The 24,234-nt window shown below is 38.0% G+C and overlaps 2 protein-coding genes across 5 annotated transcripts in view; both read right to left on the minus strand.

Annotated features, from left to right (window-relative positions):
* Positions 1-1,531: 1,531 nt before the first annotated feature.
* Positions 1,532-3,971, minus strand: LOC115415462 (probable G-protein coupled receptor 139). The gene is made up of 2 exons (XM_030129036.1): positions 3,893-3,971; positions 1,532-2,552 (listed from the first exon to the last, which is right to left on the minus strand). Exons 1-2 carry the CDS (start codon positions 3,969-3,971, stop codon positions 1,534-1,536), a joined length of 1,098 nt encoding a protein of 365 aa, XP_029984896.1. The 3' UTR covers positions 1,532-1,533.
* A 14,302-nt stretch (positions 3,972-18,273) lies between these two features.
* Positions 18,274-24,234, minus strand: part of fynb (FYN proto-oncogene, Src family tyrosine kinase b) — a 145,768-nt gene continuing 139,807 nt past the window's right edge. For all 4 annotated transcript variants that reach the window (XM_030127958.1, XM_030127955.1, XM_030127956.1 and 1 more), the window contains 2 exons: positions 23,259-23,390; positions 18,274-19,378 (listed from right to left, as the gene is read on the minus strand). In XM_030127958.1, coding sequence (XP_029983818.1) covers positions 19,170-19,378; positions 23,259-23,390 — 341 coding nt within the window. In that variant the 3' untranslated portion in view covers positions 18,274-19,169. The remainder of the gene's footprint in view (positions 19,379-23,258; positions 23,391-24,234) is intronic.

A 24,234-nucleotide genomic window follows, 5' to 3' on the forward strand; every position in this document is an offset into this window, starting at 1 on the left:
TGCATTGTACACTGAGCAGTTTTTTTCTAAGTAGTTTTAGTTTCCTACAATACACTTCTCAGTTTTGTTGTAGTTCAAGAACTTCCTGTGTGAAATAAATGGTCATTTGTAAAACTGTTCTTCCCAAGTAGGTCCCACACCCCTGTCCACATGGTGGCACCAGAGGGAAAGTCGAGGGATCATAAACAGGTGGTAGGACTTTGAGACCATTAAGGACCCTGACTATCGATGATCAGTTGAGTGACACACCATCTGAGCATGCCCACTTCACAAAACATTTCAGAAATGTTTCACTTCACTCCGTCTTCTTAGTAACTAAGATACAGATCTAATCAGTGGATGGAATTTGCTGAGATGTTTTGTTTACCTGACATTTGAAAACTATGAAACCCTGATCAGACCAAAGACCTGCACTGAGACGAAATGAAAATTCAGACCAATGCATTGTTTCAGTTGTAACAAATCTCTGTACAATCATTCATTTGCTGGTTTTCGAGGCTTTTGAAATTGGAAAGAATTTTTTATCTTTAAAACATGAATGCAGAAAGTGATGATTATTTGCTAAAATTACATCTCTAGTGTTGATGAAATGACTAAAACAACACAAGTGTTCAGAAAACACAAACCTCCGCCAAGCACCCCGAACGGTGTGCATGTGTGGATCGACTATTTCTGTTTAAATTAGACAGTTTCCAGGTTGTTCCATACAGCAGAAAAAGTTGAAGCTTGGTACCAGTCATGCGTATGTCCAATTATTATAAATTCCAATCAGTATTTGTTTAGTTCTAATTTTAAATGTGTGGTAAATGGGATTTTCAATGTTAAATGTAAATGTCCACAGAGTCCACATTCCACAGTGGATGTGGACAATTTTGTGCCAGATACAAGATATTGTTCTAAGCTACAGGTGGACCAGATTGGAGGCTAATCAGAGTCGCTTTGAATTTTTTATGACTTTTCCAAAATTGCTCAATGATGACAGATAGGAAAATTGTAGATGTTGTGACCTTGCTGTGACCTTGAGCTTTGGCCTACTGGGACCAAAATGTAATGGGTTGGTCCCAGGGCCTAGGCCTATCTGTGGGGAAGATTTGGGAAAGATGGTTGGAATAGTTTTCCCCTAAAGTTGCTAACAAACAAACAAACAAACACACAAAGCAAAGTGATCACAATCCCTCCTGGCGGAGGTAAAAATGGAGTCCTGTTAGAAGGACACCATACAAAGCATGAATTATGGAGATAGCATTTCACTGGGGAAATGGCTAATGAGAAGCTAACAGGTGAACTACAGCGCATAAATACTGATGAAAACATAGACAAACACAGTGGAGAAGCACATGACTCCGTCAGCCAGTTTCAGTGGAGCTGAGAGGAGATCTTTCCTACTGCTGCAGGTTTCCTCTACAACATCCTCAACAGTTTCATCTTTCTCAAACCTTTGGTCTGGGCTGATCTTTGGAGTTGAAAGTTTATAGAAGGTTTAATGTGTTGAGATGATTTTTTCAGATTACTGCTTGAGAGTACAGCTATCTTCTAGTCTTTTGGCTTGAGACCAGTTAGCACCACAGTCCCAGGGTTGCTGGATGGTCTGTAATGGATGGTCCTCTGGTCTGCCACTGAGAAGACTTTCATGGTGGTTTGGGTGAGAACGGAGCCGAACTCACGCGCCTTTGCTTTACACATGACCACCTGGACCACCTCCTGACGAAAGCGCCGGCTCACCATGCAGTAGAGCAGGAAGTTGGTGGTGGAGTTGAGGTTCTGGAGCATGTTGGCCAAGTCTCCGGCCACATTGATAGGGATGGTGTAGTCATTCCTGTTGAAGTTCTCGTCATTGTACTTAGTCCTCAGAATGCAGTATGTGACAAAGCGAGGCAGGCTGAGGACAACAAAGGCCACAGAGACGGTCCCCAACAGCAGGATGGTCCTCCTCAGCATGCCCTTGGTGCCCCTTCCATGTATGACCCGCCGCTCCTCCTTTGTAAAGAGTTTAGTGGCCCTGCACAGATGATACCCGATTAGGTAGTTGAAAATGATGACCAGCACAATGGGGATTCCACCAGAGAGGAAGGTCGTTATCCACACTATAATAGTGGAGTAGGTCTTATCACGGTAGTGGCACCTGGGCAGTGTGTAATTCTCCCCTTTCGCGGTAAAGTTGACCGGTGAAACAAAATTTATCCAGGCCAGTGGCACAGAGACCAGGTGGGACACCAGGACGATGCCTGCACAGGTCAGTCTAGTCACCCAGGCCTGGGAGAAGTGGCGCTTAGCTGCTGTGCTGCGGAGGACCAGGTAGCGCTCGATGGTGAACACCACCACAATCCAGGAGGAGCTGTAGAGGGAGCCGTACTGAAAGAAGCCCAGGATGCCACACCATGGGTGGGAGTGCCAGAAGGGCTGCAACAGCCAGAAGGTGAGCGTCAAATCAATAAGGATCACCCAGACCAGGTAGAAGGTGTCCACGACAGCCAGGCAGCTCAGGTAAACGATGGCTGTGTCGGACATCCCACATTTACGGAAGCAGATCATGTAGAAGGTGAAGAGATTGGCTGAAAGGAAACACACAAAGTTACTGATGACTTTATGAGCGGTTAGGTTGAAACATCACTGAAACACCACCCAGATAGCAATTAGCTTTGGGCCGGATCCACATTAAAGCCTTTACATCCGTTTATAGTTCACATCTGTTTTCTGACTTTGGACCAAATCTGCATCTGATCCATCTTTCAGCTCTCTCCAGCAGTTCTGAAGTTGTGCTGGATGACAGATTTGGCCCAGAACAGTCTCCCATCGCACAACCAAGACTGATTTTCAAAGTTGTGATGCTGATCTGGACCAGAGTCGTAATACAAATCTACGACAACATGATTCTTGTGTATATTCTTGATGTGATTGAACGGAGCTGGGCCAGAGCTGGACCGTTTCTGTAGAGGATCCGTTTCATGGAGCAGTACCTGTTTTGGCCCGATGTGCGTTTGGACACTGGGACGGATCTGCCAAACGGTTTCGGGCTGAGTCGAGGTGCGATTCTGTTCCAGATCTGTCCCAGTATCTCTTTGCTATCTGGGCAATGCTTCCTGTCAATACCACAGAGTTTAACGACCAGAGGATTCACCGATGCAGATGGCGCCATTTTGACAGGCTCACTTCGACAAGAGAATTTGTTTTTGGACCAGTTGCCATGCTTTGGTTATTTTTACAGATGTAATAAAAAATGTATAATGTGTAAATGAGTTAGTATTCGATACTAATGACATAAGATAATTATTTTAAATAGGTTTCTTGTTTTTTGGACACTACTAAGTTGATATTTTAAGACAATAAATCACTATTTTTGAGGTTATTTTACACTTATAGAATGATCACAGTGATGGGAAGTGAGCTTCCATACAATACTATATTAGAACCTAGAGAGTCCAAAAAAAGTCACATTCAAGTTTATATCAAGTAAGTGAAAAACAGCTAGACAGCATTTCTTGCTGTATGTGACTTCTATGCATAAATACTACCCAACATACTGCAAAGCTTATAAAACACCCAAAACTAAAGCCTTTTTCACCTGGACCTGTCCGTACAAAGTGGTCATGTTTGAAAGGACAAACTGGCTGAAAGTAGAAGGAGAAGTGTTGACATCGAATGGACTTTATTTGTCTAGAACAGTCTTTTGACCTTTATTTCAATCAGAATAGTTGTGCATATGGAATATGGAGAAGTCTGGTGTGTATTTAACCGTGCTTCGCATAAAAGCCAGGAATCAAGAAAGAGCAAACTTCGGCTGTCAGTCAGTCAAACGTGAATAAAATATATTGTAGTTGTAAATATAATGGTTCTGATTAAATAATTTAAGGATAGACGGCCAAAGACAAAAAAGATGTTACCAGACACATACCTGGAATACCCATGATGCACAGCAGCGGGTAATAGATCTTCTGAACGGTGACAAAGATGGTGGCGCTGGCGTCTTCCATGGTTCATTCACCGCAGGCAGAAGTTCACATGCTAATATCTGTAATGAAGTATTTAAGAGCATGTTTGTATTGACTCAGAGAGGACAGGACAGGAGTGTGTTGGACTGATGAGGGCTTCACACTGATTACAGCTTCTAATGCCATGACACTGTTATTGTAAATAAAGAAAAAATAAACATCAAAATTTACATTTGAAATAACCTGTCAGTGCACATACGTTAGTTTATTCCAGTGGAATCTGTCATTTTGTCTTCATTATTACCATATTTCCAGTACTTTGAAAATGTTTAAGAAATTGTAAAGTCAGTGATAAACTTTTTGTTCTCTTCATAAACATAATACTATGGAAGCAGTGTCAAAGTTAATGTTTTTTTTTTTTTTTTTTTTTTTTTTTTTCATTAAAACTGGAACTTTAATGAGTTATTTATTAGGTTAGCTTCACCTTTACCATCTTTGGTAAAACACATTTTAGAAATGAAACAGAAAAAACAATGTACAGCCTTGGACAAAGACAGTCCCCCACCTGGATTTAACCCAGGACACAGTTCAGATGCCTCCATGGGATCATTACTGCAGTGGTTCACAGGTTTCAGCTGTCAACATACTGATGCACGGACTGAAATAATGTATTATAAGAAGGGATGCACCCATACCACTTTTTTCCAGACCGAGTATGAGTACTTACATTTGAGTACTTGCCGATACTGAGTACCAATACAAGTACTTAATAATCCCATTCCAGTTCTTAGTTCCTTTTGTAAATGTGCTTTATTGTCGTTGTCATTAGTCTGACTGGAACAAAGTGCTGCTACTGACATTTAATGTGTTGGAATGAGCGTTTGTCAATTAATCCACCAGGGGGCGCCGCTCTGAATTAACCATACTGGACAAATACCACGAAGAAGAGGAAAGTTTTTTTAGAAGAAGAAGAAGAAAGTCAGTAATAACAAACATGGAGACGACAGAGGGAACACTAATGTGATACTAATATTGCAGCGTTTTCTCTGGTAAGGTTTAAAAGTTTAGCTTCAGCAGGAAGAGAAAAGAGAAATGAGTGAGAGGTTTGGTTTTCACTTCTGTTGGTGGTGGTCCGCACCGCTCCGTACTCCCGCTGGTATTCTCTGTCTGGGTACTCATCCTCCATCACCTGGAAAACAGATGGAATGTACGCAGAGGACAGACAGAACGTCTGTATCTGTCTGTGTCCTGAACGGAACTGTCAGTCAGCCTTACTTTTATCACCGTCGTTTACTTGGTTCCATCTCCACTCTTCACACTCACACACATTCTTCCTCCTCCTCGTACCTGCTGACCTGAACTGGGAATGTCACACTGCTGTAAGTGGTATCAGTGCAGTTGTATCAGATATCTTTTACGAGTACGAGTACGAGTACACACACTAAGTATCGGAGCCGATGCCGATACTGGTATCGGAGCATCCCTAATTATAACTGTAGGTAACTTTTCATTCTTAAAAACCAGGTCAGAACCCACATTACACCAGAAACAACCCTGTTTCAGAGGAGTTAAAATGTTGGTCGTAAAATACTAAAACTGAGTTCTTAATGCTTTATTCAGACCTGGAAGTATAGTGGGGAACGTTTGGTGATGGTGAATCTTTGAGTAGGAAATGTGTTCAGAAAAAAACTACAAGTGATCGTAACTGAAGGTCATTTAAAAGTTTGGTGAAACTGTAAAAATAACATTAGAACTAATAGTGAAATCAAAAGCATTTCCACTAAATACAAAGAGAAGGGACAAAACAGCTGTAGCCTAAAGAAAACCACTTATCACTGAGGTTAACCTGGATTTGCTGGAAAAAGACTGGAGTGTGTCCAGACTCATGTGGTCTGACGAGTCCAGACTGACCCTGACACCGACCCAGAAGGACCTGGAGACTCCTTCTGCTGCTGCTGCTAATTTCATGTCAAAGATAATACTGCATTCACTTAGTTTAGTTTGTTTTTAGACAGAAAAAAGTAATACTTACAAAATTTTTCCATATATAAAAAAATATAGTTTGTTCTGAACAAATGAGGCATTAAATCTGAGAACTTTTTAAATGTATGTGCAAGAGTTCAGTCTTCATCACTAATTGGCTGAGTTTAACTTATTAACACTCAAAGCTCATGCGACCATGTGGTAGAGCCTGTTTTTAGGCACTATTAATTCAAAATAGATAATTATATAGAAATAAATAAATAAATAAATAAATAAATAAATAAATAAATACATTTTTTAATCTGTCTTTCAAGTGGCAGAAAGAAATACTTAATTTATGTTATGAAATAACATAAAATTTGTTATTAATAATGGTAAATACTCATCAATCAGTAAAAAATTCATGCAGTGATACCACAGTATATGTATTATTTATTCGGAGTGTCATGGTCCACAAAACCCACACCTTGGTGAGATTGATTTGCTTCTTGCAGCAGAAACAGAAACAGCAGAAGCAGATGAAAGCTGTGTTGAACAGATAAGAAATAAAGATTGGATAGATATGAGAATATGGAAAACAAAGATGATATTCAGTTTTAAAGACTGTCATGGTCAAAGACACTGCTTCAAATGAAACATAAACCTGTGACCAAAGGAATTAGACCCAGATGGACACACACTGAACCACTACCTACACACAACACACAACACACAGAACAACTGTTTACAGCAAGTGAACTGAAAACAACTGAATGAGTCAGTCACAACACAACACAACACAACACAACACAACACAACACAACACAACACAACACAACACAACACACTGAAGCAACAGTCCCAGTCATCGGTTTCATCAAACACTAATCAGGACAGAGTCTTATTTTATCCATGTGACACAAACGGAGCTACTGCTCATTAAAACTAACCCTGTTTTACAAATACGTAGAACTGATGTTCTGTCTGCACACAGAAACCACATACGGGTGTGGAACTGAAAGCTGCTGTTACAGCAGTGTGTACAGACACACACAGTTTCACAAAGTCAACACAAACAGGTGTCAGTACTAATGCTGCTCAGCTAAATTCAAACTCCAGTTGTGAATATGAAGGACATGTAAAGACCTACCTCCAGATGGGCTGAAGCTGCTGTCTCCTCCAGGATGAGTCCAGCAGTGATCTGAGGACGGACGTGTGCTCCTATAAAGGGGGTTGGACCACCTGACCCACTATGAGGCTCAGCTCTGCACACACTGACATGTCTGAGGTCTGGGCTCAGGGTTAGCTTCACAAATACAGGACGTGTGTGTTTGAACGTGGACTACTGAAGACACTGGATCAGAACCATGAGCTGGATCAGACTCCAGGTGGTATGGTCTGCATTACTGCTTCTGTTCAGTGGAAAACAGTCTGTATATTCAGATCTTTGACTGAACAGGTGTCTAAACATCACAAATGCACACCAGGGGCAGTTATGAACAGCTTTGATGGGAAATGTTCACATGCAGGTGTTCTGTACGTTCAAGACTTTTTTTCATCCTGCCCTCAAGTGTCCTAAGTCTTAACCCCTTAACACCTGAATTTGTTTACAGGTATATAAAAAAACATTATTTGTGCTTTTGCTTTCAAACAGTGGAATGTAATTTGACTACAGCACATGAAATAGGTGGAAGTTTGGGTATGGTGCAAATGTGTGACAACAGGCATAACGGTCAGTGCTTGTCAAAGGTTCCTACACTGTAAAAAAAAACAATCTGTAATTTAACAGAATTTTCACTGTTTATTTTATAGATTTTTCCTGTATTTTCAAGATACAGGAAAATATCAATTAAATTACAAAAGTTCCCGATCCGATCTGCGGGATGAATTTGCAAAGTGCAAGTTAGGGCGTCAAACTCAAAAATAATATCATAATAACCTATAAATAATACGGTGGCTCAGAGGTGCAACAGCCCAAAAAATTATCCACTATAAGAAAAAACAGAGAACAGCCCAACAAATTATCCACTATAAGAAAAAAAACAGAGAACAGCCCAACAAATTATCCACTATAAGAAAAAAAAGAGAACTGCACAAAAATTATCCACTGTAAGAAAAAACAGAGAACAGCCCAAAAAATTATCCACTAAAAAAGAAGTTCTCTTTTTTTTCTTATGGTAGATACTTTTTTTGGGCTGTTCTCTGTTTTTTTTTTTTTTTTTTTTTTTTTTTTTTTTATAGTGGATACTTTTTTTGGCTGTTCTCTGTTTTTTTTCTTATAGTGGATACTTTTTTGGGCTGTTCTCTGTTTTTTTTAATTTTTTTTTATAGTGGATACTTTTTTGGGCTGTTCTCTGTTTTTTGTTTTTTTTTTCTTATAGTGGATACTTTTTTGGGCTGTTCTCTGTTTTTTTTTTTTTTTAATAGTGGATACTTTTTTGGGCTGTTCTCTGTTTTTTTCTTATAGTGGATACTTTTTGGGGCTGTTCTCTGTTTTTTTCTTATAGTGGATACTTTTTTGGGCTGTTCTCTGTTTTTTTTTTTTTTTTTTGTAGTGGATACTTTTTTGGGCTGTTCTCTGTTTTGTTTTGTTTTTATAGTGGATACTTTTTGGGGCTGTTCTCTGTTTTTTTGTTTTTTTTTTTGCAGTGGATACTTTTTTGGGCTGTTCTCTGTTTTTTTTCTTATAGTGGATACTTTTTTGGGCTGTTCTCTGTTTTTTTTCTTATAGTGGATACTTTTTGGGGCTGTTCTGTTTTTTTTGTAGTGGATACTTTTTTGGGCTGTTCTCTGTTTTTTTTTTTCTTATAGTGGATACTTTTTTGGGCTGTTCTCTGTTTTTTTTTTTTTAATAGTGGATACTTTTTTGGGCTGTTCTCTGTTTTTTTCTTATAGTGGATACTTTTTTGGGGCTGTTCTCTGTTTTTTTCTTATAGTGGATACTTTTTGGGGCTGTTCTCTGTTTTTTTTTTTTAATAGTGGATACTTTTTTGGGCTGTTCTCTGTTTTTTTCTTATAGTGGATACTTTTTTGGGGCTGTTCTCTGTTTTTTTTTGTAGTGGATACTTTTTTGGGCTGTTCTCTGTTTTTTTTTTTCTTATAGTGGATACTTTTTTGGGCTGTTCTCTGTTTTTTTTTTTTAATAGTGGATACTTTTTTGGGCTGTTCTCTGTTTTTTTTCTTATAGTGGATACTTTTTTGGGCTGTTCTCTGTTTTTTTCTTATAGTGGATATTTTTTTGGGCTGTTCTCTGTTTTTTTCTTATAGTGGATACTTTTTGGGGCTGTTCTCTGTTTTTTTTTTTAATAGTGGATACTTTTTTGGGCTGTTCTCTGTTTTTTTCTTATAGTGGATACTTTTTTGGGGCTGTTCTCTGTTTTTTTCTTATAGTGGATACTTTTTTGGGGCTGTTCTCTGTTTTTTTTCTTATAGTGGATACTTTTTTGGGCTGTTCTCTGTTTTTTTCTTATAGTGGATACTTTTTTGGGGCTGTTCTCTGTTTTTTTCTTATAGTGGATACTTTTTTGGGGCTGTTCTCTGTTTTTTTCTTATAGTGGATACTTTTTGGGGCTGTTGCACCTCTGGGCCACCGTAAAATAATGACAACACCAATTTATTTCTCTTTGATTTAGTGGAAAAAACATTCAATTTTGAAAATATTTACATTAAGAAACTATCCTTAAACTATCAATAAAATGAATAACCTGAACAAATATGAACAACTTGAAATGTCTAAAGAAAATTAAGTGCAATTTTAACAATATTTTGCCTGTTACTAAATGTTTGGTGCCGTTGTAGCTCTGATCTGTAATACACATGTAATAAATGATAAGTCGAGGCAGAATACTGATAAAATTGTACTTACATTTCTTCACAAATGTCATTTTTCAGGTTATTCACGTCCTTTTTGTTTGGATAGTTTGTAAATGTAAATACTGGCATAACTGAATGTTATTTTTTACACTAAAACAGTTTGGAGTTGTCATTATTGATTGGCTATGGTGTCCTTATTTTACTGGTCCGGCCCACTGCAGATTAAATTGGGCTGAAAATGAAAATGAGTTTGACAGCCCTGATCTAAGGCATGATGGGAGATTCCGTTTTCTTGATTCATTCTAGTTTTGCAGTAAAACATTGACTGATCAGGGGAAAATAAAGGAGGATTTCCTGCTGCACAGAGAATGGAAATGATGTTGTCTTTAGTTTTCTTTAACCCATAAAGGCCCAGTTCGACTTCTGTGGCATTTCCTAAAAACATTCTCCCTATATTTATCCTTTGAGTGATTTATCACCATTTACTATAATTTTGTCCTCTTTATTTTGTATTTTCTTGTATTTAACCCTTTGATGCATGAATTATGAGAACCTTAGTCAAGATTTTTTTTTTCCAGAGTGTTTTTATTCCTCTTTAGACATGAAAAAAACAATGTGATTGAATTTTTTTTAATGAACCTATATTTATGGAGTTGCAAAAATGTCCACTCAGCTGGACACCATGTGTTTAATGTTTAACTTTTGAAGCAAAGAAACACGTCTTTAAAATGTAATAACAGAAAGTGATATACTGTGTGAAAACTACGAAATAAAATGTTTTTTAATGCAGCTACTCTGATGTTTTCTCAGTTATTACTCGCTTCATGGAGATAATATGCCAAAAAAACCCAAAAATGTTTTGTTTAAAAAAATTGTGAATTAAAGTCTAATAACAACTAGCAAATGATTTCCACTCAAACATGTTAGTGCAGATTAAGTTTATGAAGAACAGCAGAGTTACACTCATGGTATGAGATGGTGCATTTAAGCGTCCAACTGTGTTGGCTGATATGCAAATAAAACAACAAAACTCATGAATATACAAGTGAACAGCTGTAGAATAACTGTCCACTGGAGTGACCGCTGTGCATGAAAGGGTTAAAGCAGCGTATGACTGAGTTTATTTTCAGATTTGTAAAACCTAGTCCTATCCTCATTCTCTCTGTCTGTGCTTACACACCTGAATCACTTCCCTGATGGTGAACAACTTTGAAGATGACTCCATCATAAACACAGTCCCTTTGTTTACAGAACAAACTGAAACGTCACTCGGGCGTTTCGGAAGTTTTGTCGTGAAGTGGGAATGTCTGTCTGTCTGTGGGAATGGGAATTCTAAGCAGCGACCAAGTGTGAGCGGTTTGTCACAGATTTGGAAAACCAACCAGATCACTACAACGTCAACTTGTCCAGGGCTGTTTTACAGAATGAGTCTAGTCCAGTGTTTTTCAACCCTGGGGTCGTGACCCCACATGGGGTCTCCTGGAATTCAAATGGGGTCGCCTGAAATTTCTAGTAATTGATTAAAAACAAAAAAAAGCTTACTAATAAAAAATATATGGTGAGTTGAGAGAGACAATCCCAATCCATAAAAGACATGGCAAAGTGTGAAGCTGAAACTGAAGCACTGCACTGTAAAAAAAAAAGAAAAAAAAAAAAAGGAAAAAAACAGTATTATTCTGGCAGCAGGGGTACCGAATAAAATACTGTAAAATAACGGAAAATAACCATCTCATAAAAATATGGTAATTTTCCATAATTAAAATAGTTTTTTACCTTAACTTTACATGTGATTTTTCTTTTTTTTCTTTTTAATGTTTAATAAAGAATATTTACATGTATTAAAACAATCAAATTACCTATAGATAGATAGATAGATAGATAGATAGATAGATAGATAGATAGATAGATAGATAGATAGATAGATAGATAGATAGATAGATAGATAGATAGATAGATAGATAGATAGATAGATAGATAGATAGATAGATAGATAGATAGATAGATAGATAGATAGATATACTTTTCAGTGAGACTCAGTTGTCCAATCCACTGATAAAAACTGTATTTGGACAGTTTATCAGTGCTTATACATGTTATACATTCACAAAAATACATTTATTCAACATTTTTGTTGTAATTACACAAGATATTTGTCAATTAACAAACAAGTCATGTTAAACTTGCAGAACAAATACTTCTTTTATGGTTAACTGTCAGTAATTTTATCTTGTTTCATTATTATTATTATTATTTTTTTTACAGTATTAAACTTTAAATTAACAGTTTAATCTCATGAATAGAAAATACATATTTGTGAAATTATGATACATTTACAAATGTATTTTAACTGTATTTTTCTGTGAAAAAGACAAAATTTCTTTTAAAAAAATTAAATTTTATGGTTATTCACATTTACAGTTTTTTTTTTTTTATGTTATTTTCCATTTGACATGTAAAATCAGTCTGTTTTTGTCATTTCATTGATATTTTCCTGTATCTTAAAAATACAGGAAAAATCTGTAAAATAAACAGTGAAAATTCTGTTAAATTACAGATTTTTTTTTTTTTTTTTTTTTTTTTTTTACAGTATGTGGTTCTGTTTATGTTTCAAATGTTCACTGTGGTCAGTTTCAGATGCTGCAGCTCTTTCATAATTCATAGTTTCAGTTCTTGTTTGTTCAGTATTAATTGTCCTCCTTGTAAATCCCAGCTGGACTGACTGGACAGATCCTGACCAATCACATTCTCCCTTTGTGCAGTAATCTACACCTGGATTTACTGCCTCCGTCCATAATAATATACAGTATACAGACTAAATGTCCTCTAAAATTAATGTTCAGCTGCAACATAGTCTAGCAAATTTTTACATGATCAAAAACAAATTAATTTTACCAAAAAAAAGTCTTTGTTCTGAATGTCTGGGGTGGCCAGAAACCTGTGGTTAAAATGGGGTCAGGAGTAAAAAAAGGTTGGAACCACTGGTCTAGTCGGTGGATGGAGGTCAAGGACACATTTGGGTTCAGCTTCACTAACAGACAGACAAACTGCTGCCGTGTGGAATACCCGTTCCCACAATGCACTTGGGCCAGGGTGACTTTTGGGTTTGTTGTGTAAACAAACGGACTGTGTTTATGATGGAGTCACCTTGGAAGCTGTTCACCGTCAGGGAAGTGATTCAGATGCCGAAGCACAGAAAGACGAATGGATTAGAGAGAATTAGAATATGACTGCACTGTAAAAAAACCTGTAATTTAACAGAATTGTCACGGTTTATTTTACAGATTTTTCCTGTATTTTTAAGATACAGGAAAATATCAATGAAATGACAAAAACAGACTGTGATTTTACATGTCAAGTGTAAAATAACACGAAAACTGTGAATGTGAATAACCAAAAAAATTTAATTTTTTAAAAGAAATTTTTTCTTTTTTCACAGAAAAATAGTTAAAAACATTTGCAAATGTATCATAATTTCACAAATACTTCTTTTCTATTTATGAGATCACACTGTTAAAGTTTAATACTATAAAAAAAAAAAAATTAAAACAAGATAAAATTACTGACAATTAACCGTAAAAGAAGTATTAGTTCTGTCAGTTGAACCAGACTTGTTTGTTAATTGACAAATATCTTGTGTAATTACAGGAGGTTTCACAACAAAAATGTTGAATAAATGTATTTTTGTGAATGTATAACATGTATAAGCACTGATAAACTGTCCAAATACAGTTTTTATCAGTGGATTGGACAACTGAGTCTCACTGAAAATTATTTATATATATATATTTAGAGGTAATTTGATTGTTTTAACACATAAAATATTCCTTATTAAACATTAAAAAGTTAAAAAAAGCAAAATCTCATGTAAAGTTGGGGCAAAAAACTGCATTTTAATTATGGAAAATTACCATATTTTTATGAGATGGTTATTTTCTGTTATTTAACAGTATTTTTTCAGCACCCCTGCTGCCGGAATAATACAGCTTTTTTGCGTTTTATTTTTTTTATTTACAGTGTGGGGTTTGACAGATCGAAAAAAAAAACAGGTTTAATTCACTGATCATGTAGATGTTCATTAAAGCTCAAATTAAAGTTGAGGGTTATTAAATTAAAAGACATGAAGACAAAGTGACTGTTTCAGCAAAGATATCGATAACATAAAAACAAGTGTGTCCATCCACTGTCATTGATCCAACTCCATGAATGATGGTGTTTCCATGGTAACTACAGAGGCTCTGAACGTCCAAATGGGTCATATCAGATGACCATGAAAAGACAATAAACTGTATTTTATCAGAATTATTTCAACATATTGATAGGATTAGTTACTAAACCTTTTAGACCAGTCGATGGTTTTGTTGCCAGTTTTTGAGGGTTCATTTGTGTCATGGCAGAGCTTTCAGATTTAGCGTGTACACATGCAAACACACACACATACACACACAAGTGTAAAATGTTTATTGTTCTTTTTCTGAATTTCAAACGCCAAATCACTGAATAACAAAACAAGTCATGTTAAAAAATGGAAATGAAGGCTATAAAGGAGGGAAGTTAGCGACACTTAAAAATGTAGCTGTACAACTGAAATCATTCCATTAGCCATGAAACCATCTGCATTAAGACCAGATGACACCGACAGAGCCCGGGTTCAGTCAGGACACCGATCTGGATCCGAATTCAGAGAACTGCACAAGATTTGGCCCAAACGCTTTTTTTTTTAAAAACACAGTATAACTGAGTCCTAAAGGATCTATCACTTAAAGGGGTTAAATAAATACATCCTCTGTTAAAACCAAAGACTAATACTGATAGAAGAAAAGAGCGTCAGTAAAAGAAAAGAATGAGGTGGTCCAGGTTTAGCTGCAGGTGAAGGATGTGCAGGAGAAGAGGGAGAAGGTCCACACCGACGTCCTGCCAATGAACGCAGGGAAGAAAAGAACGACAGAGCTGACGAGAAGTCTGAGGGTGACATGTCAGAACACCAGCACTGTTCTCCTGAAAGGACTGTTCTTCCTGCGACACCTGCGGCAGAAAGACAAATACTTCCACCCACAGATTCTCTAATAAACGTGGAAGGATAATGTTGAAAATCCTTCTGCGCTTGGTTTTAATAGACAAGATGTGACGTGTGGTTTGTAACAGAACGAAGGCTGGGCTTCTGCTGTGTTCAGACCAAATGAAAAACCAACTTCTGCCTCATGTTACTCATGAATATGTCTGCGGAATATTCTGCACGACATAAAATACCTCCCAACGACCAGTGGGGTCCGCTACGCTGCAAAAATCTGAATCTTACCAGGTGTATTTTTCTTAAAATAAGACAGAATCACCTAAAGAGGAACTTTTCAGTGAAGATCTTTAGGCGATAGATCTGGAAAATCTCATTTCAAGAAATCTTACCAAGATAATTTTCCACTTAGATTGTTTTTTTTTTTGCTTAATTCAAGATTTTTTTTGCTTAATTCGAGCAAAAAAAAAAAAAAAAAAAAAAAAGGCCCGGGGGCCTAATCCAGCCCACCAAAGGGTCCAGTCCGGCCCATGGGATGAATTTGCAAAAATTATACTTCAGGTGTTAACTATCAAGGATGTCGAACTCATTTTAGTTCAGGTTCCACATACAGGACAATGTGATCTCAACTAAAATAATAGAATAATATCCTGTAAATAATGACTCCAAATTTTCTTAGTTTAATGTGAAAAACATAATATTACATTACACCTATAAATAATGATAACTCCATATTTTTCTCTTTGTTTTAGTATAAAAACTTACATTAAATTATGATAATATTAAAATTTACATACTATCCTTTAACAATATAATATGAAAAACCTGAAATTTTCTAAGTCAAATTTTAACCTTATTCTTCCTGTTCTTAACTATGTGGTGCCTTTGTAGATCCAGTCCATAATATGCATGTAGAAATGGTAAGTTGAGGTGTAATATTGTTAAAATTGCACTTATTTTTCACAAGAAATCTCAGTTTTTTCAGGTTATTTGCATCATTTTTGTTTGGATAGTTTGTACATGTACATATTTTCACAATTTAATTTTGATTGCACTGAAATAAAGAGAAGAATTTGGAGTTGTCATTATTTACAGGTTATGCTATTATGTCACTGGTTCGGCCCATTGGAGATTAATTTGGGCTTAACGTGGCCCCTGAGCTAAAATGAGTTTGACACCCCTGCTTTAGGCGAATAGGTCTTATTTTAAGTGTGATCAGATATTTGGATTAGAAACGAGAAAAATACACTTGATAAGATTTGGATTTCTGCAGTGTATGGTTAGCTGTTTCGCTATCTGGTGGTGAACAATTTATTATCTGTTATTACTTTGAGATACGCAGTGGTACTGTTAGCGTGTTAATGCGCTAAACTTTGACATCTTCCAACTTGATAAAGCAGTTATGAGCATGAATACAACCACTGGAGGGTTTTTGGGTGAAAGTCAACATTTGACAGCTGGTGGAAGCCAATGCTAAATAAGCTAACACTGGTGTTAAATTGGTTCATAGCAAAGTACAATTAACAGAGTTATTTCAGAAGTTAGCGCATTAACACGCTAACAGTACCACCGCATATCTCAAAGTAGTAACAGCTAATAAACTGTTCACCACCAGATAGCAAAACAGCTAACCATACACTGCAAAAAACTAAATCTTACCAAGTGTATTTTTCTCATTTCTAGTCAAAAAGACAATCACCTAAAGAGTAAAGTGAGACATAAGAACTTACTTTTAGACAATAGATCTGGAAAACTTTTCATTTGTTCCATTGGCAAATTTTTTTGCTAAATTCAAGCAAAAAAATCTGCCAATGGAACAAATGAAAATTATCTTCAAATTTTCCAGATCTATTGTCTAAAAATAAGTTCTTATGTCTCACTGAAAAGTTACTCTTTAGGTGATTCTGTCTTATTTTAAGTGTGATCAGATATTTGGAGGAGAAATGAGAAAAATACACTTGGTAAGATTTGGATTTTTGCAGTGCATGGTTAGCTGTTTTGCTATCTGGCGGTGAACAATTTATTATCTGTTACTACTTTGAGATACGCGGTGGTACTGTTAGCGTGTTAATGCGCTAAACTTTGACATCTTCCAACTTGATAAAGCAGTTATGAGCATGAATACAACCACTGGAGGGTTTTTGGGTGAAAGTCAACATTTGACAGCTGGTGGAAGCCAATGCTAAATAAGCTAACACTGGTGTTAAATTGGTTCATAGCAAAGTACAAGTAACAGAGTTATTTCAGAAGTTAGCGTGTATTCCTGTGGTTTCACTCAGTTTTGTCCAAGTCTGCTTTGTTCTGTTTCTGCACATGAAAGCAGATGAGTCATAGAGCTCCAGGGAACGCCCGTGGCTCAGGAGGTAGAGAGGGTTGTCGGTTCAATCACTGGCCCCCGTCCACAGGTTACAGTGAACCTGAACCCTCATCTCCCAGTGACTGTTCCAGTGTTTCTGTGTGACGGTGAGAGTGTTTGAAGGTGTGAACGCTTTCGAGGTCTTTGAGTACCATCAAGGTAGACAGGTGCTGTAGAAATGGAAGTCCCAGGTGGGCGCTGTGGGAGTACAGGCTCTGTGGTTGGTGCTGGACTGGATTAGTGATAGCGCTAACAGCTAACGCTAACAGGTAACTACTCATAGTGGGTTGGTTGTGTTGACAGAGTTCTTCTGTTGGACTCTGGCTGAGTTTATCTACACATTCAGATTAAGACGTATGATAAAATGTCACAGTAACTACAGAGAGGTAAAAGCATTACCTGACAGCTTTAGTTTCAAATTAAGACTGAAAATAAAACAAAAGCTTTTGATAATGACACACAAAGGGAGTAACAGTCCTGGCTTAGTTTAATGCAGGGTTGGTCAAACTGTGGTCAAACCCTAGGGGACAAATGAAAACAGGCTCAATGATCCACTGATATTGGTCAAATGTTCATCTTTGTTACAAAAATGTGTTTGTTGTTCTAAAAAAAAGTAGCTTTATTGTCGTAGTTGAGACATATTTACACATTTCCTATTTAAATTTGGAAATATATTGTCTCAGGTACCAGTCTGGTTGAGTTTATTTGTATTATTCAAGCAAAAATCTAAGTTATTTTAAATTTCAACAACAAATTATTCAAGGAAAAGCAAAAAGTATTGTTACGATATTGATGTTTCTTTCAATAAAAGCACCACAGTTGCAGTGTTGTTGGGGTTGAGGGGGGGGCTGGAGACTTTTTCTCCTCCAAAGAGGGGCTGACAGAAAATGATTAAGAACCACTTTCATAATGTGTGATGGTCTTAAGGTTCAAAAGTACAGGTTAACCCACTTAATTTATTTATTTTATTTTTTACATAATTCAGGCCTTATTCAACTTTGAATACTTAAGATAACCTCAAGAACCTCAAGTGGAAAGTTATTTTTAATTTGCACAACAAATTATTTAAGGAAAAGCAAAAAGTATTGTTACGATATTGATGTTTCTTTCAATAAAAGTTATAATTGCACCAGTTATAATGTTGTTGGGGATGAGGGGGGATGAGAGATTTTTTGTCCTCCAAAGCGGGGGACGACAGAAAGAGACTGAGAACCAGTGGTTTAATGACAGCGTTGAAACATTTGTAACTCTCACAGATGTGCGTGTGTGTGTGTGTGTTCATTTTCACTTCACTGTATGAATTTGTGTGTATTCCTGTTTTGTTTCTTCTTTTTTTTTTTTGCACTGCGTGTAACCTTGCATGGAAGTGCAGTGTTAAATGTGGTTTTGGTCTGAACATAGCATTAACTTGGTGGGTTCGGTTCATCAGAGACTGTAAACAAACAAAAACAGCTGGTAAAGGACATGCTCGACTAGAAAAGCCTTTGCAAATAATTAAAACAATCTGAGGATAAAACAACGATGACGGAGGGATGAAAGAACATTCTATGCGTGGAGGCTTCCATTTCAATCTCTAGAGGAATACAGGAGCTACGGCCTAATACAGATTAACTGTGGCTCAATGGTTCTCTTCCGTTGCTTTCATCATTTTTATCATTAGTAATATTTTTGTGCAGGAGAAAATAAATCTCAAAACTCTTGAACAGAAGCAAACAAATCAACTAAAACAAGCCTTTCTTATTTACACTGAATACAGGTTTTTCATTGCATTAGCACAACCCCAGCTGCCTGGGTGCGTCCTCCCCGTCCTCACCTCCTCGTATAGTGCTAACTGTCACCTTCACAGCTCACACAGTAGTGGGTGGGTGGGTGGGGGGGCATGCCAGAGACTGGGGGCTGTGTTTAAGGGTGGAATCGAAATGCTCAGGATGAGCTCAGGAAGCTGTACAGGTCTCTAACATGAAGGCCGGCTGGGAAGGCTCTACAGTCTGTTGGTTTGTTGTTTTTGTATTGTGTCCCCAGTCCTTCCTGTCCCTGCCCCCTCAACAGAGACCCGGGGACACGGGCCTGTGCTGCTATTTTTTTCCCATGTATTTATCTTTTAGAGGTTGTCCCCGGGCTGGTACTGAGGCTCGGTGGCTGTGAAGTAGTCCTCCAAGAAGGCCTGCAGGTACTCGAAGGTGGGCCGCTCCTCGGCGTCCTTCTTCCAGCACTGCAGCATCAGCTCGTGCAGCGAGATGGGGCAGTCCTGAGGGCACGGCATCCTGTAGCCCCGCTCCACCTGCTCCAGCACCTCACGGTTATTCATGCCTGAAATCAAACACACAAACAGGCATCTGAGCGGCTCAGTGTGACCAAGGTTCTAATAGTTTTGGATTTTTACCTCCGCCAAGGAGGTTATGTTTTTGCCAGGGTTTGTTTGTTTGTTTGTTTGTCTGTCCGTTAGTGTGCAACATAACTCAAAAAGTTATGGACAGATTTGGATGAAATTTTCAGGGTTTGTTGGAAATGGGATAAGGAAGAAATGATTAAATTTTGGTGGTGATCGGAGGTGGGGGGGCCCACTGGGGGGGCCACTGATCAGCCTTGGCGGAGGTCTGCGCTCTCCGAGTGCTTCTAGTTCATAATAGTTTATTTTTATTTAGTTTTGACTTTTTTTTTTCTCTAATTCAGTTCGTTTTAATTTGTTTTTAGAGCAGGTTTGCTAGTTTTTATTAGTTTTAATTTTTTTCTAAATGCTTAGTTTTAATATTAGTTTTAGTTTTGTCGTATCTTTTATCTTCTTTGCCGTCATATTCAAATAAATCCCAGACAGGACTCTGCTGCTTTCTCTCAACTTTAGTCTCCATGTTTCCAGGTAGAGTGGGGACCAGAAGACAACTGGAAACCACAAGTGACGAGAAGTGACGGACCGTGAAGTGTCCTATGGTGACACCAGCTAAAATTGCCAGAGTGAAATAAATTGATTTCGTATCAATCCGACACTGACGATGACGAAGACGAAAACAAAGGGAATTATATCCATAACTTTTATACGTTTTAGTTAGTTTTGTAAACACACAATACAGTTTCCGTAAGTTATCGTTTTTTTCTTTGAATTATAGTTTTTATTTATTTCAGTTAACAAAAATATTTTTTCAATTCTAGTTTTTGTCATTTTGTTAGTTTTCGTTAACGATAATAACCTTGAGTGTGACTGCTGGTTTATTGAACCGTACCTCACCAAAGTCACCACCTTGGTTCCTGTTTGTAAGAAGGATTTTTTGGTGCTGAATGGAATAATTTTGTGCTGGCAGAATTTAAGACCCTGACAGACTTAAGCCTTTAGATATCAAACTGGAAGAAAAATCCAAGGCACTCTGCAGGCCAGGATCTTCATGCCCAGTTAGCAAATTTTGGACAACATTGCTCAGCCCTATATTAACCTGTTTACATTTACTTTTTTCACTCTTAAAGCTGAGCTCAGGTGAGGTTGTAAGGCCAAGAGGCATGTTTTAGACTTCATTCAACAGGGAACATCTTCTAGTTTCACTGTGTAACCTCTTACTGCCTAAATTTATTTAGAAGAAAGTATTTGTGTTGTTGCTGTGACACAGATTCTAAATTACGTGGAGATGTTAATTTGAATATAGCATCTACAATAACTATGATGCAAATTAGTGACATTAGGAATGATTGGTATAACTGTCATTATAGTAGTTAAACTGAAACTCTCAGGTATGCAGATTTTTTTTATTGATGCTACTATTGACCATTTATTCCAGTCAACAATCCACACAAAATCAGCAGAATGTCGTGAAATTAATGACACTGTTGTAGAAACAGGGTGTTGAAATAGATCCATGAATGTCAGTGATCTTAGATAAAAAGGAAACTTATGTATATTCAGAAACAGGTTTGAACAGCACCTCATTAAAAAAAGTGGAATACTGAGGCAAATTCGCAAGAGTTGTCTGCAAAGGGTTAACACACGGCTGAAACACAGTCTGAACTACGTTAGTTTAAACGTGGCTCTAACCCTCTGCAGACCATTATCTTCATGTCCAGCTGGCAAGTTCCTATTGGTCAGATCCTACTATATAGGAACCTACAGCTTTCCAGGCTCCTGTTTGACTTCCTGATGAAGACTTGAAGCCGAAACACGTAGAAGTGTTTTTTAGGTCTACATATGACTGTGCCATGTTAATAAAGGCATTTTAATGTTTAAAGAGAGTGCCTGGGATTTTTCTTCCAGTTTGATATCTACTTTATGAATCCCTTTTTCCAAAGAGCACCTCGAACAAACTCTTTTTTGGTCCGAGAAGCATTTCTTCCAATGAATTTTTAGACTTAACCCTTTAATCCCTGAGACATGAGTCCAGGTAAATGTGCTGCTGTGAGTATGTGTCTGTATTAGTGTCATTAAAGCTGCTGTGAATATGTGCTTGTGTTCCATTTCTTCAGTGGTTTTGTTTTACTGCGTGTTTTAGGATCAAAACAGGTGGAAGAACAGAAAAAGAACTAGAAAAGCACTTGGAGAGCACAGACCTCCGCCAAGACAGATCTGCCCCCCTTCCCCGATCACCACCAAAATTGAATCACTTGTTCCTTGTGCCAGTACCAACATTTCCTGAAAATTTCATGAAAATCCATCCATAACTTTTTGAGTTATCTTGCTAACAAACAAACAAACAAACAAACAAACCCTGGCAAAAACATAACGTCCTTGGTGGAGGTAATCAGATAGAAACGTATATAAACCAGATAGAAACATGTGTAAATGAAAAATGTGTGGTAAATGGGATTTTCAATGTTAAATGTAAATGTCCACAGAGTCCACATTCCACAGTGGATGTGGACAATTTTGTGCCAGATACAAGATATTGTTCTAAGCTACGGGTGGATCAAATTGGAGGCTAATTGGAGTTGTTTTGAATTTTTTTGTGAATTTTCAAAAATTGCTCAATGATGAAAGATAGGAAACTTGTAGATTTTGTGACCTTGCTGTGACCTTCAACTTTGGCCTACTTGGCCCAAAATTGAATGTGTTGGTCCCAGGGCCTAGGCCTATCTGTGGGGAAGATTTGCTAAAGATGGTTGGAATAGTTTTCCCATAAAGTTGTTAACAAACAAACACACAAAGCAAAGTGATCACATTACCTCCTGGCGCAGGTAAAAAGAGAGGAATTAAAGTTTGACAGGTTTTCACTCAGTGTCTATTTCTTCTGTGGCCTATAATACCACTTTCTGGATATACTATGCAGCCTTGTTTATTTCCTCCAAAACAGTTGATGGAGATGTAATGGTATTTAATTGACATTTTCTGTAACATTTGTAAGTGAGACACAGCTACTGTAGCAGCGACCCTCATTGAACATGTATTAGTATGAAGTAGCGCTGCTGTCTGGGTAGGATGTACTCAGATAAATAATCCACCCATGGTCGGGGCCTGTTCAGATCAGCAGGAGTGTCGCTCCAGTGTGAGAACATGTTCTGTTTTGCAGCACAGCTGTGAACAGTTCATTATCTGCTGCACCACTGAAATATGTGCTAAAACCACTAGTGTGCTAATGTGCTAATGGTGATTAGCAGCTTGCTTTAACACATTATAACTTGAAAAGGCAGAACAAAAATTCCATTTACACTTTCATCATTAAAATCCCACAGATCCCCACTTTATTGAATCTGTTAAAAAACAAACCTCTGAGACATTCCAACTCACTGTCACTGTTTCTGCTTCATCCAAGGCCTCAGGAGGCTATCATGTGTTAGCATGCTGCTGTCCCCTGAGCTCATCGCATGCTAACCTTGTGCACCTTCTCTCCAGACTTGGCCCCGCCCACCAGGTCCATCTGGTCAAACATGCGTTTCCCCTCCCTGCACGGAGCTGCACACTCAGTACACCGTGTCCCCCAGCCAACCCCCCTCCCCCTCACTGTCCTGTTTAATTTCATTTTAAAACACAATGCGTTGCTGCAGGCAAGTGGCCATAATTAAAGCCCCGCTCATATTCTGGCAGGAAAACAAAGGTTAGCCAAGCATTAAAGCAGCTTTTACTCCCATAAACAACAGGAGGAGCCACCTGTTGTCAGCTGTGTGTGCTTTAGTTTGCTTTTATCAAGCCACTTTATCGACATGTCCTGAGCAGCTCAAGGTGAAATGCACCCCTCACTGAGCGTCTGCCGCCTGTTTAACCCCTCCCTCTCCTCACCTGGGTAAGGCACCCGACCCTTGGTGACCAGTTCAGTCAGCAGGATGCCAAACGACCACACATCTGACTTGATGGTGAACTTCCCGTAGAGGGCAGCCTCTGGGGCGGTCCACTTGATGGGGAACTTGGCGCCTGTAGAGATGATATGAGCGTTAATAAATTATCAGACCAACAGTGTGTTCCAACGGCTCTCTGACCACAGAGCTCAGTTATGGAATTAAAGGTGGGGTGCGAGATGTTTTCCTGCAGCATTTTTTTGCTATATTGCTTAAAATCCCCTTCACACCCTGATTACAACCAATTAAATAAATGCTCTAACACAAAAATAAAAAAGTGTAGTCACCTGTGGAACGGACAGGACTGAAAAAACACCATCCAATCATTTTAACTGGCCCATCGAAATGACTGAATGGTGATATGTCTATCAAAGTCAACTGCCATTTGTCCCTCCCCCCTCCCTGCATACCCCTCTTCGTGCATGAATCGTGTGTTCTCAGAGGTTTAGGGCAACTGGTACAGGAAACGAAGCCAGAGCCCAAGCTTGGCTACATTAGCTATATTAGTTATATTAGCTATAATTAGGGATGCACAGATTCTGATACGAGTACCGAGCATCGACTCTGATACTCAGTGTGTGTACTCGTATTTGTACTCATAAAAGTAATCCGATACAACTGCACCGATACCACTTACGGCCGTGTGACATTCCCAGTTCAGTGCAGCAGGTACGAGGAGGAGGAATAATGTGTGTGGAGTGTGAAGAGTGTGGAGATTTTTCAAAACAAATGACGGTGATAAAAGTAACGCTGACTGCAAGTACCGTTACAGACACAGACAGATACGGACGCAGTGTTCTGTCTGTCCTCTGCGTACATTCCATACGTTTTCCAGGTGCTGGCGGACGAGTACCCAGACGGAGAATACTGCCAGGTATTCTGCGGTGCAGAACACCACCAGCAGAAGTGAAAACGAAACT

Source organism: Sphaeramia orbicularis, chromosome 24, assembly GCF_902148855.1.
Source record: "Sphaeramia orbicularis chromosome 24, fSphaOr1.1, whole genome shotgun sequence".
NCBI classification, from domain to species: Eukaryota; Metazoa; Chordata; class Actinopteri; order Kurtiformes; family Apogonidae; genus Sphaeramia; species Sphaeramia orbicularis.